We start from the raw sequence: 24,826 nt of genomic DNA, 5'->3' as shown, positions 1-24,826 counted from the left end.
GTGAATAAATATCTTGTGCCTTGCTTGGTAGTGCAAAACTTCTCATAGCAAGTCGCACAACTCACTGCAGGTAGCCTCTGAGATGGGGTTGCTTGCCTTGAGAGAATCGTTCCCCGTAAGGGCTGTCTGTGGATACAGCCCACGAGTTGTCCCACAGCACGATGTAATCCTCCACCAGGGAGTTCTGCAACAGCCTGAGGGAAGAATTTGCTTCATTTAGCACCGGTCTCTGCTCCAGGTCTTCCAGTATTGCTCGAAACCACATGAAATTCAAAAGCTGGACCAGATGCCAACAGGGAAAGTGAAATGGGGTATTTCCTACTGTGCTGCACCTCAGCATCACTGCTGGGTGCTGGTGAGGGTGTGGGGACGGCTGCCCTGGGCATAGAAATATATGCACCGTCCTTGTTTGCAAGCAGGGGCATGATAAGGGTGAAACACTATGGGAGGAAACTCCTCTTGAGATTAAAGGGAAACACTGCACAGGTCTGTTCAAATTGGGAATAGAAAGGGAAGCACAAGTAGCAGCAATTGCCTTTTAGTCATTTGGTGTGTGCTTCCTCATCTCTTGGAGACTTTTCCAGTGCATTTTGTCACCTGGTACCTTTAAAATGAAGTGGAAATTCACTGTAAGCACAGCAGCGTCTCCCGGACACCTTACCTGCCCCGCACTCTGAATTCAGTTGGGAAACTCCAGTTTGGGCACTGAGCACCTGTATCTAGGTATGGAAATGTGCACAGCAGTCATAATTCAGGCCTCTGAGGAGCTGGCCCTTCATGACTTAAAAAAGCAGTGGGATTTTTAGGCTTTCACATCACATGGTTTTAAAAATATGCTCCCCATTTAACTCGCATGGCACGTTGCTACCGCTAATGCGCTGCATTTTCTTGGTAAAGTTTTCTGCTCCTGTGGATAAAAGCTGCGAAGGACTGCTTGAAAGATGAGCTACAGTCTGCTCTCCTCGTGGCAGCGTAGCTCTCTTCCAGCATCTTAGAAAAAAAGCAGCAGTAAATCTCAGGCCAAGTGTCATGTGAGGTAACAGAGTCTATCTGACATAATTTCTTTCTTAGAAACTTCCAGTGTTGAAAGTCTTTAAACTTCGGCACTTTGCCAAAATCCACAAGCCCCACCACAAAATTAGAAGATATCTAAAAAAGAAGTCCCTTTCCAGGAATGACACAAACAGAAATGAATACAGTGAGAGGAAAAAATCTCCCACTGTTCAGGACAGATTAGACAGAACACTTCCCTTTTAACTTAAAGGGCACCGGGGATTTGGACATATATTTTAGCGAGTCTTAGAGAAATTATTATTTTCCAATTGCAATTCTCAGACCTGAGTTCTGCTCTTCCCACAACTGATTATTTCCCAGAAGTCACATTTTTCATATTTCAGTTTGGTTTCTTTGATACTGAACTAGCTGAAACCAAGAGTCTGAATAGAATTAAAAACTAAGACACTTAGCTCTGAAGGAAGTCTTTTTCCCTTTTCTGCACTTACCAAAATGCAGTAATTTATCAAAACGGCTCATAAACACAATTTCTACCCAGCTAAATTCCATCAAGATTGACCATCACTCTGTTTGGTTGAATTTTACAGTATTCTTTTAGGCCACTTACTGTAAAAGAATCTGCTGCTGCAGAAACCATGATACAGCTTCAGTTCACATTTCCATTTCATTTGTTCGTGGCTTTCAAAGAGATGAGCTGTTTTTCTTTTCTTTGGTGAAGTTTATTATACTGTGGGCAAAACATCAAAGGGGAGAGCTGGACTGAGCTGTAGAGTAAGCCACAAGGGGCACACTATAACATTGGAACAGTCAATATTTTTCAAATGCTAAAGATAGGAAATATTTTAAATCCTTTTTTCCCCTTCCTGCTGGATGTGCTGCTCAGAACACCCTGCCCGTGTTGATGGAGAGAGCTCCCTTTGGGAGAGGTCCCCTCCGTGGGGCCAGCAGGCCGGGGGGGCACGCAGCAGCATCCCTGGCACGGGAGCAGCAGTCAGGGATGGCCGAAACTGCTGTTGGAGGCAAGCTCCCCTGAGACGGTATTGAGGGACACAGATCTCAGCACGCCCTGTGCTGTGAGAAGAATGGAACATTCATCCAGGCTGAGAGCGGCTACGGGCGCAAGAATTTGACCATGTTCTGCAGCTATTGAAATTTTAAGCTGTAGCCTTGTCAGGGATCTTCGACAGCTGTTTGGTAACGGAAGACAAGGACCCAACAGGAAAATGGTCATCCTCTGAAGTTAATCATGGCTGTCGCCATGTGAATGCAACACCCCTTTATTCACTACGGTGCAACTCCAGCGTGCGTGTGTGCATGTGAGCCTTTTCATCCTTGGGAGTGGGGTGTTTAAGGATCTCTTTTGACGGTGGGAGAGGTGAGGTTAAACCCCTTAGGGGAAGGGAGGACGAAAACAACGGTCACCAGGGGGAGAGCTTTTACCACAAGAGTGTTAATATGAAAAGGTAAAAAGAACTTCTCCTTGGACCTTGTTTTCAGTGAAATTCTTCCCCTCTAGCTACAGGCTTTGTTTATGTGTGTTACCAGCACAATAGCAGGAGCTAGAAGGTCACTTGTCTCCCTTTGGATTTACATGACATTATTGCTAAAGCCAGCAGGCTGGAAAATGGAAAGCTTTCCAGGTCTGCCTCGTCTCCTGTTAAAGACAATCCAGGAAGCTGTGCAGCCTCTGTGCTGAACACTCGGAGTTATACTGAATCCCATGCTACTTGCTACCCTTTAATGCATATTCAAACAAAAGATACTCTCCGAGGGAAGCGTGTTATTGTGAACCTCTCTGAAACACTGGTATTGGAAGGCTGTTCCCCTCACCTGCCCCCATACGCTTGTGTCTCTCTGGGAGAAATGTTGCTCTCATCCTCAGAGTTGTCCCTCACCCTCCTGGTGGCTGCTGGGTAAAGAAAAACAAAACATAAAGGTTAAAAAAGAACTTTAGTTAAAGACTAGGTTGGATGCTCAGCTGATATTGGATGGGGCCAGGTTGGATGGGGCTTTGAGCAGCCTGGTCTAGTGGGAGGTGTCCCTGCCCATGGCAGGGGGGTTGGAACTAGAGGATCTTTAAGGTCCCTTCCAACTCTAACCATTCTGGGATTCCATGATCCTATGATGTGAGCTGGCTCAGATGGACAAGCCAAGAGAGCTGCCCCACAGCAGTAGGAGGCGAGGCCTCAGCTTCAGACCTCCAGGAGAGCAGTAGTACGTATGCTCAGGGAAGGGGGGGGACACTTTAAAAGTGGCAAATACTTCTCTCACTCAGACAGTCTGAAAAACAAACCGCATTCTCATTTACTTCAGGAAAATGCCATTTAGATTGTAATTGAGAAAATTTGGTTGTAACAATGCAAGCATTTTTCAGTGATGATCATACAGCTGATATTTTGTCCAAAAAAGGCAGTGTTCCTTCGGTGTCAAGGGAACATTTTTGGTGTGAAGGGTTAAAGAGGCTATGGCTAGAGCAGGAAGCATGGCCTATCAGTAAGGAAACATAACACTTTTATTTGAAAGACTTTTTCAATTGCTTGTGATTTGCCAGATTTTAAACCAATTAAGGTGAAATTCTCCATGCTGGTTGCTTATTTTCTGCGGAACTGTATGGGAAAGGTTTCATCAGAAGTCATTCAATCCTTTCTAAAAGAACAGCTGGGAAAAACTGCACTGCTTTGCCTATAGTGGAAAAACAATCCTGTAACTATATTACTAAGCAGCTGCATGTTTTGCAAGGGAAAGGCAGATACCTGATGGCTTCTGAGGTCCATCACTCAACACTTGGCGCCAGTGGCATGCCCAGCGGCAGAGTGTAAGTAAGTCCTTGGTTACCTGAAGTCCCACAGCCACCTGGAGGACTACATCCCTGTCTTGTGTCCAACACAAGCAATGAGTTGGCCAAGGTTGACAACAGGGAAAATTAAAAAAAGGAGACGGGGAACATGCAACGAGGCAGGGATGAAACACCAGCAAGGCATACTGGGACTGAAAACACTACACAGAGGAAACTGGGACTGTATTAAAAAAAAAAAAAAAAAAAAAAAAAAGATGGAGCAAAGGGAATGGCTGAACCAGGATGCTGCAGGAGACAGGGAAGGGAATTAGATGGTGAAAACTGCAAGTGGGATGAGGAAGTGTGTGTGTGCATGCGAGCGTTTGCGTGCATGAGCGTGTGCATACAGGCAGCCCAGCCCTTGCAGAACTGTAGAAGAAAAGGTAATGAACGGGGGGAGAAAAACAGTAGCTAGGAAGCAAACAAGAAAATGTTGTTAATCTTCTTTTTCAATAACTTTGTACATATACTTAGTTTTGACAATTAGCTTTCAGCTTGTCACTGCTGAAAAATGTGTTTGAGAAAAGTCTGAAGAGCAGTAAAAGGGAGAACTTTCTCAGCTGACTTGGACATCTTGTGTTGTATCCATTTACTGTTCCCAAAACTGCGTGTAGGAGCATGACCTGATCTTACCTCTTGATCTTCAATTGCCTTGTGGAGGACCAAGAGCCAACACTGTTATTCATTTGTACCAAATTAAGCAGCTCTGTTTACACTAGGACACACAAGTTCTACCTTTTCCTAAAAAAATCTTAATTTGGCTGGCCTGATTTGAAACTATCAGCTGGCCTCAGGCCCAAGCCTGAGGATGAACTCAGCTTTTTGGTGATGTGGGAGGGACTGAGGGTGTGGGTGAGGCTGTACCCCGCAATGGAACTTCGCCATTTGGAAGAAGTCACAAGCTGCGGATAAGAGGTGGCCCATGGGTCACACCGGAGAGCCGTCTAGCCCACGGCTCTGTCTCCAGTGGTGGCGAGAGGAGATGCTGTTTAGGACGAACACATGAGGCTGGTTGTTATGTGCAGCCCTTTCCCCTAGTACACAGCATCCACAACTGCTGGATTAGGGATACTAGAGGGTACATTCCTGCCTCATCCTTTTAGCATACAGACCCATCGTTCATTAATTTGTCTAAGCCCTTTTTGAACATGCTGATACTGTCTGCCTCCAAAAGCTCCTGTGGCAGCAAGCTGCAGAGAGTCACTCCCCACTGTGTAAGCAAGCACCTTCTTTTATCTCTTTTACACTGATCTTTTGCCGGTTGCCTGAAGTGGCCCCTACATCCCATACCAGGTTCTGTAGGCAACAGTTATATGTTTGGTTTAACCAGCACATTCATCGTTTCATAAACCATGATTACATCCCTCCATCGCTTCCTTTGCTCCAGAGCAGAGTCCCAGTGTTTCCAGTCTTTGTAAAACAGCAGTTCCAACACCTCAACCATTTTTGCTGCCCATTAACTCTACCACAAGAATGCACCATTTTTTTTCATGTAGCAGCAACATTACACCCTCTGTCCTGTTCCTAATAACTTTCTTATGATTCCAATATTTTACCGGATTTTGTTTGCCGTTGCATACTGAGCTGGTGATTTCAGGGAACCATCAGCAATGGCTCAAGGATCTCATTCTTAAGTTGTAACTCCCAGTTCCACGTCTGATATAGATAATTTCTTCCTAGATGCATTGCCCTGGACTTATCTATATTAAAGTGCATCTGCCACCTTTGAGCCAACTCAGTTTGGTGAAGTCCTCATGGCCTGCGCAGAACTTGACTGTCTGAAAGAACCTGGTATCATCTGCATACTCTCCAGCAGCACTGACTCCATGGTATGAGCTGCTTCAGCTGCCATTTTAAATGAGTTGACTTGGTTAACTTTCATAACTCCCTAGCAAACAGAAATCCCTGCAAAATCTCTTCAAGGTTTGAAGGCTACTTTCCACTTCTCTAACCTAGTGGAGCTCCATGGATTTCACTCACAAATGATTTGTACAGGTCAATAAAGCCAACTGTGTCCTGTCGGGAGAAGATTGAAGGGTATTGTCTTCAGCTGACTCTTAGCTCCTCAGAAAAGGGACTTTGCTTTATATTAGCGTCCTGGGGTTGTTCTTGATAAATTTGAAATTTGCAGTATAACCATACTGACAGAAGTATGAAGTAGTGCCTGGCGCTAAGTTCTTGCTATGTCTGCTTAGAATAAAAAGATAAAAATGCGAGCCCCGTCCTTTCAGATGACTCACATAAGTTATAATGCGCATTCCTAATTGCCCTCCTGAGAGCTTTGCTTATTTATAACTTAGGGTATGTGGAAGCCCTGAAGTATGAGTGGGGAAGGGTGTCCCTACAGCGGGAGTGTGGAGGCAGTGAAGGGCTTTCTGTGGTTGTAGCTCCATCTACCGGTACTACTTGGCCTGAACTTCACCTTTTAGTCACAGGCTACAAGGAACCTGTTCTCTTTGGAGGTCTTTGGAGGTCTTCTCTAATGAAAAAAATTATGGTATTCAGGAAGGAGATAAATTGCCGTGACTCTCTTCTCCTGATACCTTTTCATCCAGCAGAGCACTCAGACCTCTGAGAGATCCTTGTAACTTGGTGGTACCGAGTAAGTGGTGATACTGTAGCAGTTCTTCAATTTTAGGAGTTTTATGTGACCTTACACCTCATACAACCTGTCCAACATTGCCAACCCTAAACCAATCACAACCCATGAGTCAGGTCCTCCAAAATAAAGAGACCTGACAAATGCTGGATTTTTATCTTGGTGCATTCACAATTTCTAAGTCTGCCATGGCCACAAAGGTTATTTTTCCCTTAATGGCAGAAGCTATTCCAGCAATAACTGATCCCAGCACCAGGATCCTTAAGAGAAAAAGCAAATGACACAAGGCCAAGGAAATTGTAATACCATTTGTTTCAAAGGTCAGCTCTATTTGGTGCTGAGGGAAAATTCTGTTCTTCCTTCCATTAGTGAAATTCCTCGCTGCTGACTGGACCTCAAAAGAAGTTGCATTTATATAACTAAAAGCAAAATTTGGCCTCTTGTTCATGATAAAATTTCTCTCTGAGGTAGCTCTGTCTTTTTCTAAGAACACTGGCTCCAGCTGACACTGGAGCTTGTTGTTTGACCATTTCGTTATTGGATATATTTACTTTTTACACTAGGTCAGGGACTGAACCTTGGGCTTTGGCCCAGGTACAGCTGTCACTGCTGTGGGCCAGTTCAGGCATGTCTTAGCACTCAGATGACACCTCTGTCCGAGTCCTCCTGCTCGTCCAAGCCCCATCCTGATTGGAGTCAGGGAACAGAGAGGAAGACAAGAAGTACTCCTGCCCTTCTTCCAACTCTTAGAGCTGGTACCAAATGGACCTGGGAAGTGGAGAACATTTCCCCTTCCCCTCCGCTCCTGAATTGGGGCTTAAGGCACCTGATGATGATTCACCTTCCCTCTTATTCAAACTGCCCAAGGCTCTAAGCTGGCCCTGCAGGTTCCCCAGGGCTTCAGATCCCCGGCCAAGGTATTTACAGTTTGAAAAACAGGTATATTAAGGAGTCAAGTGCTGGATTCAACGCCAGATCTAATACAGGGGATGACTGTAGCCAAGTACGAAGGTCTTAATCTCCTTTTCTAATCAGCAGGCCTCCCACTCCATTTCCTCATTTGCCATAACTTTGTATGTTATCTTGGTGGAACCACCTTAAGACCATCTGTGCCCTTTAGTGCTACTTAATCATATCCCAATACACCACTTCAGTTCCTGGGTTGTCCAGCCTGTCCAGATCATGCTGCAGCTCCCTGCTTTCTTTCCAAAAATAGGGAAGAGACAGGGAGAAGAGGCACAGAGCATAGAGCTGGACAGTGTTCACCTGGACCCAGGAGACTGGAAATATCTCCAGGTTATGCAATTTGGGAATAGTAAGACCTATAATATCATTAATTACATTATTTGTTTATGCTACATTATGTTTTCCTCTTGAAAAGTAAATCACAAAGAAAAATGGCTATGGTCTTTCTGTGGGACAAAAAAAGAGGCAGCACTGTTTATAGAAACAAAACACTTTTTGCCTCGTTGGTTTGTCTCGTAAAGCCTATTGAACCGAAAACAACACATGTAACAAGGTAATATTAAAAGCTAATAATTTGTGGGCACTGCGAGTGGAACTGCCCAAGCATGTAATCGGATCACTAGGAAACCCCAGCACCTTTGTACAGGCAACAGGCCTGCGTGAGGTCCTGGCTCCACAGCAAGAGGAGTGCAGAAGGAGCCTTTTCTCTCCAAGGAACCCCTCTGGGCTTCTTCTGGTCTGCTCTTTATTGTGCCACACCACAGGCCCAGTGACACAGGCCACACTTTGCTGAGATGGCCAGGAAAAGGTGTTTGGATGAGATTAAAATCTCCAGTAATTCTTTTAAGATTATTAGTAATGCTGCAATCACGTATGGATCCACAGGGCTCAGTCCCTGCACAAGGGCCTCCCTGGAGCCAGGCACAAGAGGTCTGACGCTCGATGTGCTGGGCATAAGTGTATGAATATTTTGTCCATAATTTCCAGAATCCTTACAGGTATTTGCAGTAATCACACAGCACGAAAGGTACTAAAACCACACCTAGACACCATCTGACTTGATCATTGTGTTCCCTTGAAAGGTAGCTCGACAAGTTAGATGCCAAAACTGAGCTCAGGTTTCTGAACTGAAAGGTGCTGTGTCCTGGCAGGCTTAAGGCAGGTAATATTTTGCTAACAACAAGAATTCAGGGCTTAAACATGTTGTATAGGAGGAAGTAGCTGAAACCTGCAGATTCCTGAGGACCTGGTTCCTTTCTTCAGACGCAGGACGTAGAACAACACCTCAAACAGGAACTCTAAGTAGCCTATTTACAATCGAACAATCAAAATTTAAGGTCAGAACACACAGAAACTACGTTTCATGTAGGAATGCCGATTTGGCACGTTAAACCTCCCTTTGACTCATAATCCTTCACAAACAGTCATTCTACCTTTAAACCCTGTGTACCTAATTGGCAGAGCAATACCACCGCGCCAGAGACAGAAGTGGGACAGGTCACATAGAGTCCCCGCCATACTGCTCCCTTCCTGCCCACAGCTGGGCAGGGCACCGACCTCTCACTTGAGAAACCAGGTAGAAACCAGGTTTCCTTTTCCCGCTCCACCACAGACCTCCTGCGTGAGGCCTTCAGCAAACAAGTTGCTTAGTGTCACTGTGTCCGAGTCTCCCACCTGTGCAATGAGAATAGCACTGCTGCTCTTTCCAGGAGCACCCTGAGGATAAACAGTGAATGCTGAGCTGTTCAGGTTAGGAGGGGGTTTAGATAAGCACCATAATGCACCACAAGAAACTTAACCCAGCGGGAGAAAGGGGAACAGTCATGCTGAACTCAACTTCTAAAAAAAAATTTAAATACTTTCCATTACTGTTTACTGATTTTAATACATCACATTTGCTTTTTCTTCTGATGGTTTTCTTTGTGTCTCGACAAAGACCAACGTGTCGTGACTAACTGTACAACATACAGCTAAGAAAGAAATACAACATCCTCTCACTTTCACCTCAGTTTGAGAACTCGTGGTTCACCGTTAACCCACAGACGAGACCCGGGAAGCCTTTCGGTGGAGCTTGGACAGCCTGGCAATGGAGTGTGAAATGCATCAGGACACCAGTGTTCAGAGACCAGTTACACAGTATAAAAATGAAACCAGAACAAACAAGCTAAGAGTTTAAAGCTCTCTCAACACTATTTTTTAAAATACAGATGGGAAAATGATGAATGTCAACATTTTTTAAAGTTATAAAGCAAATGCAAAAATACAATGATTAAAGGAAGTGCAAAGGGAGTCAGCATAGTCATCTGGTTTTGGAAGCTAAAGTCAAAGACAACACTGGTCTAGTAATTTTCCAGCGCTTTTTCTTTAACTTTCTATGCAGAGCACTGATTTGTGTCATCACTGGTTCTGCCTCTCACCTTTTACAGATGTTTTACAGCTGTATTTTAAAGCAGATTTTACAGCAGCCTAACTTGACTCACTTTAGCAGTTATGACCAATGTACACAGCCAGAGAAATCATGAGAATCTGAAGTAAGTATTAATAATCACTGCAGGACCTGTGTCACTTTATTTCCGGGGTTATTTCCAGGCATTCTAGCAATAAGCAACAAAACGTTGCTTCTCTCTGTACCCTTTGAAGGAAAGTCTCCTTAGAGAGAACTGATTTACCAGCAGCTACTACAGTTGTATCCAAAATACTATGAAATATCTTCTGATTCTAAGACTAGAGACCTGCATGGTATTTTAGATATTCCTGCACTGTAGCTTCACATCAAATAGAGAATTTTGATGAAAACACTATTTGGCATCTGTGGTCTCATTCCTTTCACCTTAATTTCATTGAGATAATTATCTCCCTATGCCCTCCCCAACTCCTTCCATTCTTCGGAGAGGTCTAAGCTTGCGTTCTTCAAGGTCATAGGCTTGGGGGAATTTTTGTACAGGGAAGAGTGAAACTTATTAGAACCAACTTGCATATATTGCCTATAATACCTATCACAAGGATTACGTGTTATTCCCGTAGCCGTATTTGCATCCCAGCACGCACATACCATTTCTGAGTCACACCTATCTTTTTAGCTCCCTGTATGGAGTAATACAAAATTAACTGCTGGCCTTCCCCTCCCCGCCCCCCCTCCTTTTTTTTCTCTTGAAAGAATGCAGCTGCTTGTTCTGGTGTGTCCTTCTTTAGATCTTCCTCAAAGTAGAGCAAAATTCCTTGCATACTAGCAGAAAATTTCCATTCTTTCACTCCTTTTTAGCTATGAAAGTCGTTCTACTGTAGTTTTTACCTTTATCTCTTCCCTGGCCTTTGTTTGTCTTTGATACTTAAGAGGGAAGTTCAGCCTTTCCTCACTACACAAACAGTTTCCATGTTACGCTAACCACACTCTGCTATCTGGACTTCAACAAGTAGCTTAAGAGACTTGAAGAGACTGATCAATCATCATCTTTACACCTTGGGTTTGAACTCAGAGGTTAGATACAAATGCCAACTAAACATGGGCCGCTTTTTAATTGACAGCATGTGTGGGATTCATACTCTGTAGGCTTAAATAGGCAAAAAATTAAGATCTTTCCCCCATCATCCCAGCTGGCTGCAGACTGTAGCTGTGGCATGCGTGGTCTATGGTGTGCAGTGCACATCCAGGTTGCAGGATGAAGGCGAATCCACACCAAAGATCAGCGCCCATTTGCAATGTCGTCATAGCCGACCTTACTCTTCTCCTCACTAATATTCATGCTGTGTCACATGGCAAACCGCTACACAAAACTAGCACCAATGTAATTGTGCCTTCTCAAGAAATCTTAGCCTTAATTTTATATGGCTAGCATCAGGTCAGTCAAAGCTGCAAGGTAGTTTTTTGATACTCTTTGAAGACAGAATTAATAACCAGACTACTGCCATAAATATATTAAGTAACTTTAATGCTGCTTAGCATAAGTCTTTGTAATATACTTTCATCCATATACTCCAGTGTAAATGCATTTTATACAATACAAAGTATTTTTAAAAGTCTATGGCTCTAGGTAAAACGTACACAAAACAAGTTTTAATGCAAGTAGAGAATCAGAAAAAAAAAATACATCAGCCAGCGTACAAAATCTTTGGAAGATAAAAATTTCAGAAAACAAGATATACAAAAAGATCCCATTGCAGTAATTCAGGATGACTGAGTGGTTCCAGTAGTCGGAAGGGCTGCCACTCACTGCTATGTCATCCATAAGAACCTGTCCTGGGTCAGCAGGGACTGCAGGGTGCTACTAGGGGTGGCTGGCTCTCAGAGATCCTTGTACCTGACAAGTTTGACAAAGGAACCTTCATAGCAGACACCCTTGTTGTCTCAAGGAGAATGAGTAGGCCTGGGAATGAAGAAAGTCCTGTCTTCCCTCACCCAACCACCACTGGTCTTTACAAAATATTCAGATGCACTGTCAAGATGTGGTGAGCAAGTTGTTCTATGAATGACAAGGAGCCTTCATTCCACCAGGTTATCAATTTGGCACTATTTCACAAGAGCAAAAATTATTTACTAGCATTATAAAAAAAAGTTTCACCATCTGCAAAATGGCATGACTGTTAGGGAGCAGACTGCAATGCTATTGTTAATTTTTGTTAAATTAATTTTCTATATGTAATATTGCATGTCATCATACAACAGGGGTATTCAAGAGAGGCTCAATTAAACTTCATTTGTGCCGAAAGCAAACTCCATAGTGGGTGGATCGCTTTACATTCCACTGCTTTCAGTAAGATGTTGCATAGGCATCTGTCCAAATAAAAACACCTTTACAACATTGCAGGTCTAGAATGCAACAAATAACACACTGCAAGAATCGAGGTCAGACATTATTCCCCATTTGGTAACATTCCATTCAAATTATATTGACTCACATAATAAGTAACAAATGCAGAACTTGAAGTAACAAAAACAAAGCTGTACTCCAACAAAGTAAAACAGTGCAAATATTCCTGTTAAACAAAAATATACCATGTATATACACACACAACACAAATGCACTGTTTTGTTTTGCAATATAAATAGATCTGATTGAGCTAAATTCCTAAAACTAATGAACTACTGACTGACAGTCCCAAACAGTTTCCATTTACTAAGGAATACAGTAAGCCTTAAGGACCAAATGACGCGAGCTGGATATGGCTATAAAAGAGTATCAGAAGATTTCACTGGGTGGATATTTAAAGTATTTTCTCTGTACATCAAAGCTAATAATATATATACTAAGGTGGTATCACAAAGTCAGCTTCGGCTCTGGTCACGCAAGGAGCAGCACACGGAAAACCCGTGAGTCCACAAGGAGCCTCAAGGCTCTACCTGTGAGGAACGCACCGTAACGCTGCAAAACACTGAAGGCCCAATGCCAGGACTTAACAAGGGGGGAGCTTTTTAGCTGCCTATGCAGTTAACATGTTTGTTTAGTTTCCATTTTCTTCCTCTTCTGATTCAGCACTAGAATTCTGTTATCTGCTAATGACACATCTGTCTATCCCTGAACTCTATAATACCATACAATTAGTGTGCTTCTAATGAGGACACAATAAAAGTAAAAAACTAGGAAGGGAAGAGATGGAAACTTGTTTTCTGTTAAGGAAATCCTGATTATGGGTTATTTGCATTTCAGCACTTTAAAACAGATTTTAAGCAAAAAAAAAAAAGTCCTTTTGGAATTAGATTACAGTAAAACAGACAAGTAGCACTTAATTTGATCTGAAGTGGAACACTCAGGCATTAACCTCTCTTCAACTGCTATAGCCTCCATCTCCTTAATGCCAGGGCTGTGCTGCAACCATAACAAACAGCTGTTGCAAAGGCAAAAATCTAGAGGAGCAGCAAGGAAAAAAAGAAGAAAAAAAGAAAAAAGTGAACAACACATTATATTGTTCAACATTTTTTTTCTATTATAAATGCATACAGGAACACAAATGATTCAAAAGTTACCTCCCCCAACCAAAATGTTTAAGGTAAAGATTAAGGCAAAGTTTTCTCATGAACCTCTCTGTTATAACCCCATGTTATCGCTTTTAACTTGCTTGCTTCAGAAGACATTTTGAAATACAATCTGAAACAGAATGTCTGCATAAGTTATGGTACAAAGTAATCATGTGTGTATGTAAAACACATTCAGTTTTCTCTTATGTAGACTGATGAAACATTAATCTTAGATTTGTTTCCAAATGAATGCCTTTACCGGCAAACAACTAAGATGACATCCCTCTGAACAGCAGAACTCTTACTCGCAGAAATACAGAAACAGCTTCAAATCTGGCCTCCTTGACCAGATAACCAGCCATTAGAACAACTTCCTGAGAAACGAAAAATGCCAGGAAGTTGCTATTGCTCAAGGGCTGAACTGAATAGGTTTGAACTGAAGGTCATGCCACAGCAATCTTGAATATATAGTGTAAAACAGAAGGAAGAAACAAGAAACTGAATTGCTGAAAAAAATAGTTTCTCATATTGTCCATCGCTAATGATGGATTCTGTCTCTTACAACATAGAGATTCAGACATAACAACCTATCCCTTGCTTTCCGTATAAGAGTTAATTTGACAATTAAAGTTTTGAATAGGTGCTACGCCTTAGAACTATCACTCATCTAAAATGAACATACATACTTTTAATCACAGTATACAACAGTAATTTTCAAAGACAAAAAGGTAGCAACCTTTTGGATTTTTCCATGTAGATCACAGGACCGTTTCAATGACGTATTTCAAAGGATTATATTTTTTTTTCTGTATGTCCTGACTTTCTAATTATATACTTTTGGAAAAAATGCAAAGACACTAAAGACTACAGTTACCTGATTCACCATTTCCCAGCACCTCTTAATTAAGAATACTGAGGCAAGTTACAAAAGAGTCTCTTCCTCCCCTATCTTGACAGGGATTTGAGGGGCTTGAAGAACTGAATTCTCTCTTGGAAAAATAGTATGGAAGGGGGAAAGGATCCCTTGGAGCCCCCAGTACCCTGTTGTCAGACAAAATGACTGAAGTGAACGTATATTTAGTGGGATCTGAACACACTGAACAAGGACTGAAGACCTACACTTAAGGGTAGAATTTCAGAGACTTGCTTAGTATAAAGCTCTCCCTCAGTTCAGGCACAGCTAACGAGACACCATGTCTGTTCTTGTGCCATATGGCCATACAGGGATCAGATGTGCTCGAGTGTGTTACTGGCAACTGGATAATGGTGATGCACTCTGGACTTGGAGACTGACAAGCTCACCTCACCCCTTCAGGGACTTGTTTGCTAAAGCAAAAGGCCTTTCCTTTTTATTCTCCTCTTGCAGAGAGAATGCGAACCTTACACCTTATGTTCATCTGGTTTTATCTTAAGATGAACTTAAGGTGTTTACTGTGCAAAATTTATAGTGTATTTAGTTTTAAGGACAACAGATACCCACAGAGGGTTTTTGGAAGCTTAATAGCTTCTAATACATACATACAGTGATTAGGTTTCTTAATACATACAGTTCCCTGAGGTATGCAAGACCCTCGGAATGGTAGAAAAAAATAAGAGCAGTAGTTTCAGTTAAGCCTCCTGGCACACCTCTACTTGTCCTTCAGGAGTCCATCAGGGAGAAAGATAGACTGACTCAGCCATGCACACCCACAGCACCAGATACAGTGATTCAGTGATGATGCAACTACAGTGAGAAAAATGCAGTCTGAGCTTAGGCTATCAATAAAAGCGCTCTAATCCTTGCCATAAAAGACAACAGGGCCCTTACAGATAACTTTTATGCCTGATGTAGTTAAGTATATATCTGGAGCTTCACAAGGACCTAGTCCAAGGTTTTTTCCCCATGGCATGTTCAGGACTATCTAAATGGTATAAATAAAAAGGCAACTGAAAGTTTGAGCACAGAAGCATAAATTCACATCTGGTGCTTTCATGAAGGCTCAGTTGTTATCCTTTTCTTTTATTCTACTAACCAACATTGCTTTTACAAAATATCTCATCTAAAAATTATAAGCTGCAGTAATCATATATTTAAAACACTCTAGTGAAGAGTAGCAAATGAGCACCTATGACATTACCATTAGCTTATTTCAATATTTTTTGCATGTCACTGTTAGACACTATCTGATGCTCTCAAAGACAATCCTTTCTCTCACAGCTCCCCTTTCTATTCCAGCTTGCTGTTCAGTTCCCAAGTTGAATGGTTGGCTACAAGGGCTTACAACAGACTTCCGTTCCCCAGATACAAATATTTGAAATACATACCGAGGCTGCTATGCTTATGTTATATTCATGATCATCTAGAATCTTCTCTTGTGTGGTGGAATTGAATTTGCGGGGAAAGTGATGCAGAGATGTAGTTGCTGCTTGCAGTAGAAAAGCTCCAAAATAAAAGACAAAAGTAGCCCCATGGAAAAGAAAATCCTGAAAAGCAAATAAACAGAATCAGTCTCGGCTGCAATACATGTTTAATTCTTCTGGTCTCAGTACAAACGAAACCCAACATTGAAACATGAAACGAGCACTGATAACAATAACTTTAGATAAGCAGGGTTAAATCCATCCGAGAGCTTAACCTGGACAAGTTTTCATAGCTGCGTGCCATTATAAGCAATTCACTAACATAATTAGTGACAAAGGGCAACTCTCCCTCTCCCCAAACCCTGTATTCTTTCAAATTAAGAGGCACATGCTCATCTATATGTATATATGCTGACCTTTTAGATCTCTTCAAAGCTATTAGAGCTTACAGAACTCTCCCTTCTTATGGCTTAGATAAAAAATAGGGGACATACAGGCCAACTTTATCATAATTCACGCAATACAATACAAGCTTGCAGTCCCCCCAGATCCCTTCTCAGCTATAACCTAAGCTCCAGAAGTCCTCCTCCACGCTTAAATTTTGCTTCTGTAAATACCCAGAAACACCTCAGCCTTGACACAGCTGAAGTTTACTTCCTGATACAATCAGAATCCGAGAATTGAGGCATTTCCCCAACTCTCTCTGACTTGGCTCTACCCAAAATACAGGAATTCGGAAGTACTTCATGATACTGTGGAATAAAATGTCTGAGACTTGAGATGACAACAGTTAGGATTTACTTTAAATATGCTTCTCTCTTGGCCTTCTCTAGGCGACTCCCTCCTCTGTGGTGAATCCTAGCTGAACACAAGGTTTAGACATCTAACTCTCATTTCTGGATTCCATTCCTGGAGCACATGAAAAAGCAGCTCTGGTGCCTAAATCTCTTTGCGGGTTTTATTTCAAAATCCAGTGTTCCACACAGTAAGACCCAAGATATGGTCCAGTACAGTTTTAAAATGTCTAAGATATTCTTCCAATATCATCTTCTGTTGTTGAGTCTGCAAAGCTGACATTTGCACTGCACTTAGCTCCTGAATCCATACAACATATACTGGGTTCTGTAACTATACCTATGCAGATCCGCAAAAGCCATAGACACAATTTTTAAAATTATACATAAGTATATATACGGGTTTTGATGATATCCACATTATATAGTCTATCTCCAGCAGTAATTAACTCTTTCTTCGCTTTTATTCCACTTGAGTGCAATGGACTACCTGTATGCCAAGAGTGAGAATCCAGGGTACACCATGTGAGTCCATCACAACAGCAGACAGCATTCATACGCACTAGAAACTACTGTTCAACATTCTTACCTACTGACTGACTGATATCAAAGTGAGAATGTGCTGCATTTCCTTGTTTAGAGAATTGTTTCTTCGTAGATGTGAAATTTTTCTTTTTATTGAATTTTCTTTTCAAACCCATCAGTTGTTCCATGTTTGATAGCAGCTAAAGCTACTTAAATCACACCTAGTCAGTTTTGATAAGTTACAATATAAGCTGTTACTACTGTTTCCCATTCCACTTAGATCAGAAAATAATTTTCTCTTAATTAAGAATCATTTGAGGTTAGGTCATAGTGTGTACTGCTTTTCTTAATAACTGCTCATTAGTGGGAATCCAAGTTTTGGCAAAAGAGCTGCAGTAATTTCAAATTTCTGGTTTTCCATCCTTGCTGGGTTGTTGGGGTTTATTTTCCATTTTTTAAAAACAACTACTTCCTCTTGGAGTATCACCAGGAGGCCCCACTTACATCAACAGAACTGAGAAGGGGACAGAGGGTGGCTTCCTGACCTAGCTAGATAGCCTTCATGTGCTAGCCTTGACAGATCTCAAGCTTTGGGCATAAGACACGCTCCCTCAGGCTCCAGCTCTGCTGTATGTCTGTACCTCATAGAAAAAAACAGCATGAGAGTGCTGAAGCATCAGAGAAGCTGCACTGCTCTGCTGCAGCTGGGGGAGGCACTTCTCCCCACCAGACGCTTACTATGGTGGCTTCCCCCACTCACTGGCGCCAGCAGACAGACACACACACATTTCATGTCACCGCCTACGTGCACCATGTCAGACTGTGTGCAGGTGTGTGTTCACTGCGTGACAAACACTGGACCTCCTGTCATGGCCTGACATAAACATTTCATAGCACAGGATTTCAGCAGCTTGAAAGGTCTGCGTAAACCCATAGGTAATCAGGACAACCATTATTCTTGGGCTGCTAAATACCTAGCATGCAACTATGTCAGTGTCACTGGCTGTACGCTTTTGCCACCACTGCTCATGAAGGAGCACAAATAGCTCCATGAGGAAGACAGTGGTGATTGCATACAGGAGAGGTATTTTCAGAAGACAAACTCTTTCATTTCCTTCATTCTCACGCCAAACCCTCTAATTTCCTTCTCCTGGCAGCAATTATAGTGAAGCTATGTAGCATCAGTAAGGTTTCATGCTCATACGTTGATGGTTTCTGTGACCAAAAAACCCCAAGATCTTACAAGGGAGGTTTTTTGGTTTTTTAGTAATTGTTAGCGTGGTGCCTAACTCCTCCCTGCCTCCACACTTGTATAATCATTGAAACCTCATACAAAGTGTATGTAAAACACTACCAGATCTGCATGATAGGTTAGTTCACATCTAATTTTGTAAATGAGTGTGTTGTGAGTCAGGCTATAAAGGACAGTATTTGTCATACCATCTGGCTTAATACAGTGATGTACAGAGTGATGTATCTCCATAAGGTCCGTATTTCCCCCCATCTTTTCACTCCGTACCATCTTATTTTTTAAGTACCTGTATTAGAATCAATGGAGCTACTTATGATGTTAGGTATTACTAAATGCAGGGCTGTTAGAATCCCATGCTATTTTTCGAATTTACATTTAAACTCCTGGAGTCTTAAACCACATTTGTTCATGAATCTCTAAATGAAGCTATAATGGTCCAATATAACTAAGTCATCACTCTTCCCATTTTTGACCTAATCTAATGACCTATAGCTTCTGAGTTCTATTGTAAATTCAATTTATACAATAGCAAAACCCACGTATTTATCTAAATAAATGCCAACCTGAAACAATCAGGTACACCTTTTTATTTTTAGTAATAAAAATAGTTTTAGTGTTTCTAGTAATTATTTATTTGCAACAGAAGGTAAAAAATCCTTTTGAAGTGCTGCAAAAGAGTTTACTGCCAGCAAGTTACAGAACATTTGGGTACCTGAAAATAGTGGTCAAATGATCTATCTAGTGTCATTTTTGTTGACAGCTGGAAGGGACTGGATTTCCGCTACCATGTTAGAGATAAAACGATTCACTCTGCATTTATTTAAGATGTTGACTTAGTTATGACAGCTTTTTAGATTAAGTTACAGAGTCCCACAGATGCAGCTTTTATACAAGCCATGTAGCAATTTCCTGACATGGGAAGTCTTTCAGTAATTTATCATATACAAGGGGACAAAATTAACTGCACAACAAATCACTGCCAGCATCAAGTAGCCAATGTGTAAGACAGGCTTACACAACTGCTATAAGATCACCATTTGTATAGCATTTTCAATCTCTAAAAGGCTATGCCCTCACCCAGCAACTCTTAAATAGATGCATGATTGTAAATTGGCAAACAGTTTCAATGAAACCCAGGACACTATTAATTTACTTAAGTTATGCACATGCTCAAGGGTTTTGTTGCATCATAACTTATGAGGATGTTGCAGCATAAGTCTCTGTAAAGGCCTCTGTAATTGTAACTCATTATTAGCCTCATTACTGCCTGTATTGTGCTGGAAAGCTGACACTGTATGTATGTGTATTCACTATCAAAGTGCAAAGTTTGTTCCAATAGAATCCAGTCTGTTACCACTGATGGGCTTTGAAGTTATCAGTTAGAGCACCAAACTCATGAAGCTCTTTGATTTGCTTTGAAAACCTTTTGTTTTAAGGGACTGTCTGTGAATAACTTGAACAGATAAATAACCACAGATGTTGATACTGAAGCATGCACTTCCAGCTATGATCAATAGAAACAGGAAAACCAAGCTGCACAGGAGGAAGGTGAAGGTGATCAGCAGTTACGAACAGCCATACTCTAATATTTTAGAAGTTCTGTTCCTTTTGGAAGATTTTTTTGGATGTTCCCATTCTGATCACAGTTTTACCAGCTCTTATTACTCACTTCCAGTAATATAATAGAGAGCGATACCATCTCGTACTCAACTACTGAAGTGCTAAAAACTCAAAACTAAAAAACAATTAATGACAACAGAAGAGTACACATATTAGCAGTCAATAATCTGAGGTATCCATGTTGTTGGTAAAAACTAGAGTCAACGTTTCCCTTTTTTTATAGGAAGGTTTAGCCTGTGAGAACTACTGGCACAAGCTGTAACAATCCATTACAGCAAGAATCAAGTTTTGTCTTCACAACAAAGAAAGGCTGAGCAGAGTATAATGGTATCTGTAGTCTCACTAGTCTTCCTCTAAGATAAATGTTAAGTTTCCTAAAAAGATGTTAAGCTATATCATACTGTAGGTGATCCTGTCTTTGACTGCCTAAGGTCTAACAGCCACCCACCAATGCTGCCCTAGCTTTAAAGAACTGACTCAAAAGTCAGCAGAAGACTTTCTTAGGAACTGGAGGAGACTTCCTGGGTGCTTTAGTCCAGTCTGTGCAATCTCAGACAAACACCACCACGCAATGTGTTCACAAATGTATCACTTCCTTTACAACATTAGATGTATCTTTCTATCCCCCATTATTCACAGGGTGTTACTACCACTTCTCTAATAGTCAGAAAATATTTTCTGATTTCCAGTCCACAATTATTTCTAGCCATTTAAACCAATTTGTTGTGATGCCTTGTTAAACTAGTCCTCTTCCTGCTGCTCATGCATTTCGTGTGCTCATAGAGGACAAGTATACTCCTTCAATCAAAAGTTTCAAAAGCTGGTCTCTTCCAGCTTCCATCATCAAACAGGTCCTGTAGTTCCTCTGTCATCCCTGTACTCTTTCCAGTTTTGAATTTCTCTGTTTTGAAAAACTTTTTGCTAAAACAGAAGTCTGGGCATTAAGACTTAGGATCTCATGAAATGATTTTCAGTTTATAAAACAAAGGGAATCCTTAAATAAAGAAAAAAATCTTACCGTCTGGTTCCAGTTGACAGCAATTCTATTTGCATAACCAAAGAGGAACACACAGAGGAATACAATGGACAGGAACCACGAAGTCACCGCTACAAACATTACCCATCCCTGCAGCAGCGGCAGTGGAACGTGAGTAGAAGCTACCAAAATCCAGACTATCGTTCCAAACAGCTGCAAAGAAAGGAATACAGACGATCAACTGAAAGATAACTTTTATTCAGTCCTTTCTGCCTAAGAATTAATATCACACATCAACATGTCCTCAGATTACTTTTAGGAACCAAGAGGAAGCACTTCAAAAGTACTCAGAGAGCCCAAGTGCAGTTCTCAGAAACAATAGGCACTAAGTGGCAGTAAGAGAAGCCACTCTGAAATTCTTAAAAGCTCTTAAAATAGTCTTGAAAATGGGATTTACAAACCTAGGTGACTTGCGTGCTGATGCTGAAAATTTTACCCTTGCTCTCATTTTGAGGGAAATAGAAGAGATGTGAAAACACGGCTCACACACACAAACATTTATATATGTAATCTCTTTATATATGCTAAAGTTAGCATGACAAGGACGTACACCAGATTTGGATTCAGTCTCATACTGTTTAGCTTTGTAGTCCTAATTAGATGAGATACAGAAAAGAGAAGAAACTGCATTCTCTTTTTCCATGCATTTGTAATAAAAAGCTGAAAGAGAACACATTAAGCAATAAAGAGAAAACTGGAATACAGAATAAGGCAAGTTGTAAATTATGTTGTAATGGCTAGAAAAACACACAGCTTTCCAGAATTTTCATAACCCAGGGAAGAATTCAGGACTGCCAATTTTCTTTTCAGCATACCGATTGCAGTGCATGAGTGGTGGGGATGCTGTGCTATGATGGGCTGATGGAGAATTTACACACTCTAAGGCTTGCCTGGTTTAATCAACTCTTGGCCTAATAGTTGGTACCATTTCTCCCTGCAAATCCTGCCTCTTTATAAAAAAGGATAACTGGAGAAAATCATAATTGCCTCTGAAGTATGTTCATTTATAACAAAAAGGTTTAACTTCATAATCCAACCTGCTGTGTAGTGACAGCCACGATCAATTTCCAAGCAATTTACTACTTTCCTGTTTAAATCCTACAGATTTACAACTACAAAGTCAGAGGTTACATTTTCAGCTTCAGAGAACTTTCTTTTGACTCAAGGTTGGATGAAAGATACCTTTCAAAAGATACCTGCTGTAAAACTAGTTGGTTCCTCTCTCATGTTACACTGCAGTAGCATGTATGTAAAGATGCATTGCTAGTCTCAGTTCAAAGCTCCCAAAGGTTTATGTATTAGCCTTCAAGTTGTTCTCTAGAATTCCTTTTTTAGCTGCTGTGAAGAATCAAACTTTCTCTCATTTCACAAGACTGCGGGTGCCAGTCTGTTACTCAGAGACCAGATAGTGATGGGCAGTGAGGAAGCTGAAGGGATAGCAGAAAGTGTCTGTTAAACAAAAAGCAAAGACACGTGGAATGTTTTCAGTATTTTGAATATGCAATCTTTCTTAAAAATAGATTTAGAAATCCAGCGTAGAGACTGCTAATCTCAGCACTCACTGTCGTGCCATTTCCCTCACACTACACCTGTCCACTTCAGCTGTATAATAAGTTGGCCAACCTAATTAACCTTTTGTTCCTCCTGACTCAGGGCCTGATTTAGCGCCCGGACCTGTGCTCTGAGCTCTTTGCCCAGGTGCAGTTTTCCAGCTGGCAGGGTGGGATCCATCTCACAGACTGGGACCTGAGCAGCATTCAGCTTCGACACCCAAACCAACCAATATTAATAAAATCAGGCCCATAACACACGCACACAGTCAAAAACCGGTGTAACGCTCCATGGGTCTGGGGCTTTGTGTGGCTCAGAGCCCTCAACAGGTGAAACAACCCCGCTGAAACCCATCTCCACGGGCCTCCTCGCTGCCGCCCCTCCAGGGCCGCCGCCGCCCGGCCCGAGGGGAGCAAACAGGCCGGAGGGAGCGCAGACGGGTCCCCTCTGCCCTTCCCGGCACAGCCCCGCGTCCCAGACACCGGCGCCGGAGCGGGGCGGCCCGGGGTCTCCCCGCTGCCGCCGCCTCGGTCGCCCGCACCTTTCCCGCTCACAAAATGGCAGGTGAGGAGCGCGGGCGACGCGGGGCTGCTGCCTGGCCGGCCCCAGGCAGAGGCACGTCGTCGGGTGTCCCCCGTCCCCGGGCGCCGGGGAAAGGAGACGGGCGCCAGGCAGCCGGGCGCGGAGCCGCGTCGGGGCGCTGAGGGGAGGGAAAAGCGCGGGAAGGCCAGTGGCCGCTGTCCCCCCGCCGCCGCCTCCTCCCGTCCCCGCACTCACGATCTCCAGGAAGATGACGGCTCCCGAGTAGGTGCGCAGTATGTCCAGGCCGGAGGGCAAAGTGACCCGGGGCGGCGGGAAGTAGGCGGCGGGGTTGGGAGGCGGCGGCATGGACGAGGCTTCCCTGGGCAACATGTTGCTGTGGCGGCGGCTGCCGAGCGCGGCGGGGACGGCCGAGCGGCGGCCAGGTGGGCGAGGAGGAGGAGGAGGAGGAGGCGGCGGCGGCGGAGGGAGCAGGTGCGGGCGGGCCTGTGCGCGCCGCCCCGGCCGCCTCCCTCCTGCCCGCCCCAGCGCCGGGCCCGCCCCGCCTCGCCCGGGCTTGGGCGGGCGGCCCCGGGGTACCGGCCCCCGGCCCGGCCCCGCTTCACCGCGCCCGGAGGGAGGCGGTGTGCGGGCAGGGGCAGTCTCTCCCTAAAGGAGCTGGGCCGCGGCCGGCCGGTGGCTCCCGGCTTCTCCCGGAGCGCTGTGAGTGTCGGCAGCGGTGTGCAGCCCTCCTCCTTCACAAGCCCTGAGTCGAATCCAGACAAACTTAACGGCGTTATTTCTTAAAGCCAGTTTGCGAAAGGTTGCGATTTACCTTCTTTACTGAGATTCTGGAGCGCGTCCAGAGAAGGGCAACGAAGCTGGTGAGGGGTCTAGAGCATAAGTCTTATGAGGAGCGGCTGAGGTTGTTTAGCCTGGAGAAAAGGAGTCTGAGGGGAGACCTTAACGCTCTCTACAACTACCAGAAAGGAGGGTGTGGAGAGGTGAGGGTCGGTCTCTTCTCCCAAGTAACAAGTGACAGGACAAGAAGAAATGGCTCAAGTTGCGCCAGGGGAGGTTTAAACTGGATATTAGGAAAAATTTTGTTATGGAAAGGGTTATCAAGCCTTGGAACAGGCTGCCCAGGGAAGTGGTGGAATCGCCATCCCTGGAGGTATTTAAAAGACGTGTAGACGCGGTGCTGAGGGACATCGTTTAGTGGTGGTTTTTTCAGTGTTAGGCTGATGGTTGGACTCGATGATCTGAAAGGTCCCTTCCAACCTAGACGATTCTATGATTCTGCTTACAGATATTTGAGGCTTCAAAATTACAAGGTTACGCCTTTTTTTTTTTTTTCTTTAAAGGAACTTAATAGGTCACCCATTCAAAATACCCAAACTATTTAATGCGTATATTCTTTTCATTCAATCTGACTCAACCATGCACAACTACTTAAAAGTAATAGAAAATGTTTGTCTGATGTAAAAAGTTTTGGGTAGGTGCAAATCTAGAAAGGTATGTGTTCATCAGACCACTTACAATTCATTTTCTCATGCTTCTTAGTGTAAATATCTTCTCTGAATGCAGGAATTGTTATCATCCAGCATTTTTGCTATTTCTCCTTGTGTGGCTTAGGATGGAGTGTCCTGTCGCTGTGACGACTAAGCACAGCTTCAGCCTGTGTTATCCCATGCAGTGTTTCTGAGTGTTTATCCTCAACTATTTTAAAGATTACATTTTAAGAAGGTTTCATGCAAGTCTATGCAGCTGCTCTGGAGGCTGAAACAGCTGGGGCGTTAACACTGTATTCCTTTATTTTTA

At 42.9% G+C, this 24,826-nt stretch overlaps 1 protein-coding gene across 2 annotated transcripts; it reads right to left on the bottom strand.

The window, feature by feature from the left end:
* Nucleotides 1-70: 70 nt before the first annotated feature.
* MAL2 (mal, T cell differentiation protein 2) lies at nt 71-24,826 on the bottom strand. 2 transcript variants are annotated; one of them, XR_012585789.1, is made up of 6 exons: nt 23,264-24,826; nt 20,918-21,088; nt 15,673-15,831; nt 2,845-2,923; nt 1,622-1,741; nt 71-194 (listed from the first exon to the last, which is right to left on the bottom strand). XR_012585789.1 is itself a non-coding variant. In XM_074577719.1 (4 exons), the coding sequence occupies exons 1-4, from the start codon at nt 23,396-23,398 to the stop codon at nt 13,186-13,188; spliced, it is 537 nt and encodes a 178-aa protein (XP_074433820.1). In that variant the 5' UTR covers nt 23,399-24,821; the 3' UTR covers nt 11,319-13,185. The 2 variants fall into 2 exon arrangements, 1 of the variants encoding a protein (XP_074433820.1); XM_074577719.1 differs by lacking the exons at nt 71-194; nt 1,622-1,741; nt 2,845-2,923 and adding an exon at nt 11,319-13,257 and having other exon boundaries at nt 23,264-24,821.

The sequence above is a fragment of the Larus michahellis genome, chromosome 2 (genome assembly GCF_964199755.1).
Source record: "Larus michahellis chromosome 2, bLarMic1.1, whole genome shotgun sequence".
NCBI lineage: Eukaryota > Metazoa > Chordata > Aves > Charadriiformes > Laridae > Larus > Larus michahellis.
The sequence above is the reverse complement of the archived record's forward strand: the minus strand, read 5'-3'. Positions and strand labels throughout refer to the sequence as shown.

Excerpts from the sequence above, each read along its gene's own strand:
- MAL2 (XM_074577719.1), bottom strand. The coding sequence starts at position 23,398 with ATGTTGCCCAGGGAAGCCTCGTCCATGCCGCCGCCTCCCAACCCCGCC. Across the intron at positions 21,089-23,263 it reads CCGTCATCTTCCTGGAGATC|CTGTTTGGAACGATAGTCTG; the intron begins GTGAGTGCGGGG and ends CTTTCTTTGCAG. Across the intron at positions 13,258-15,672 it reads ACATAAGCATAGCAGCCTCG|ATTTTTGCCTTTGCAACAGC; the intron begins GTATGTATTTCA and ends CTGCTCCTCTAG.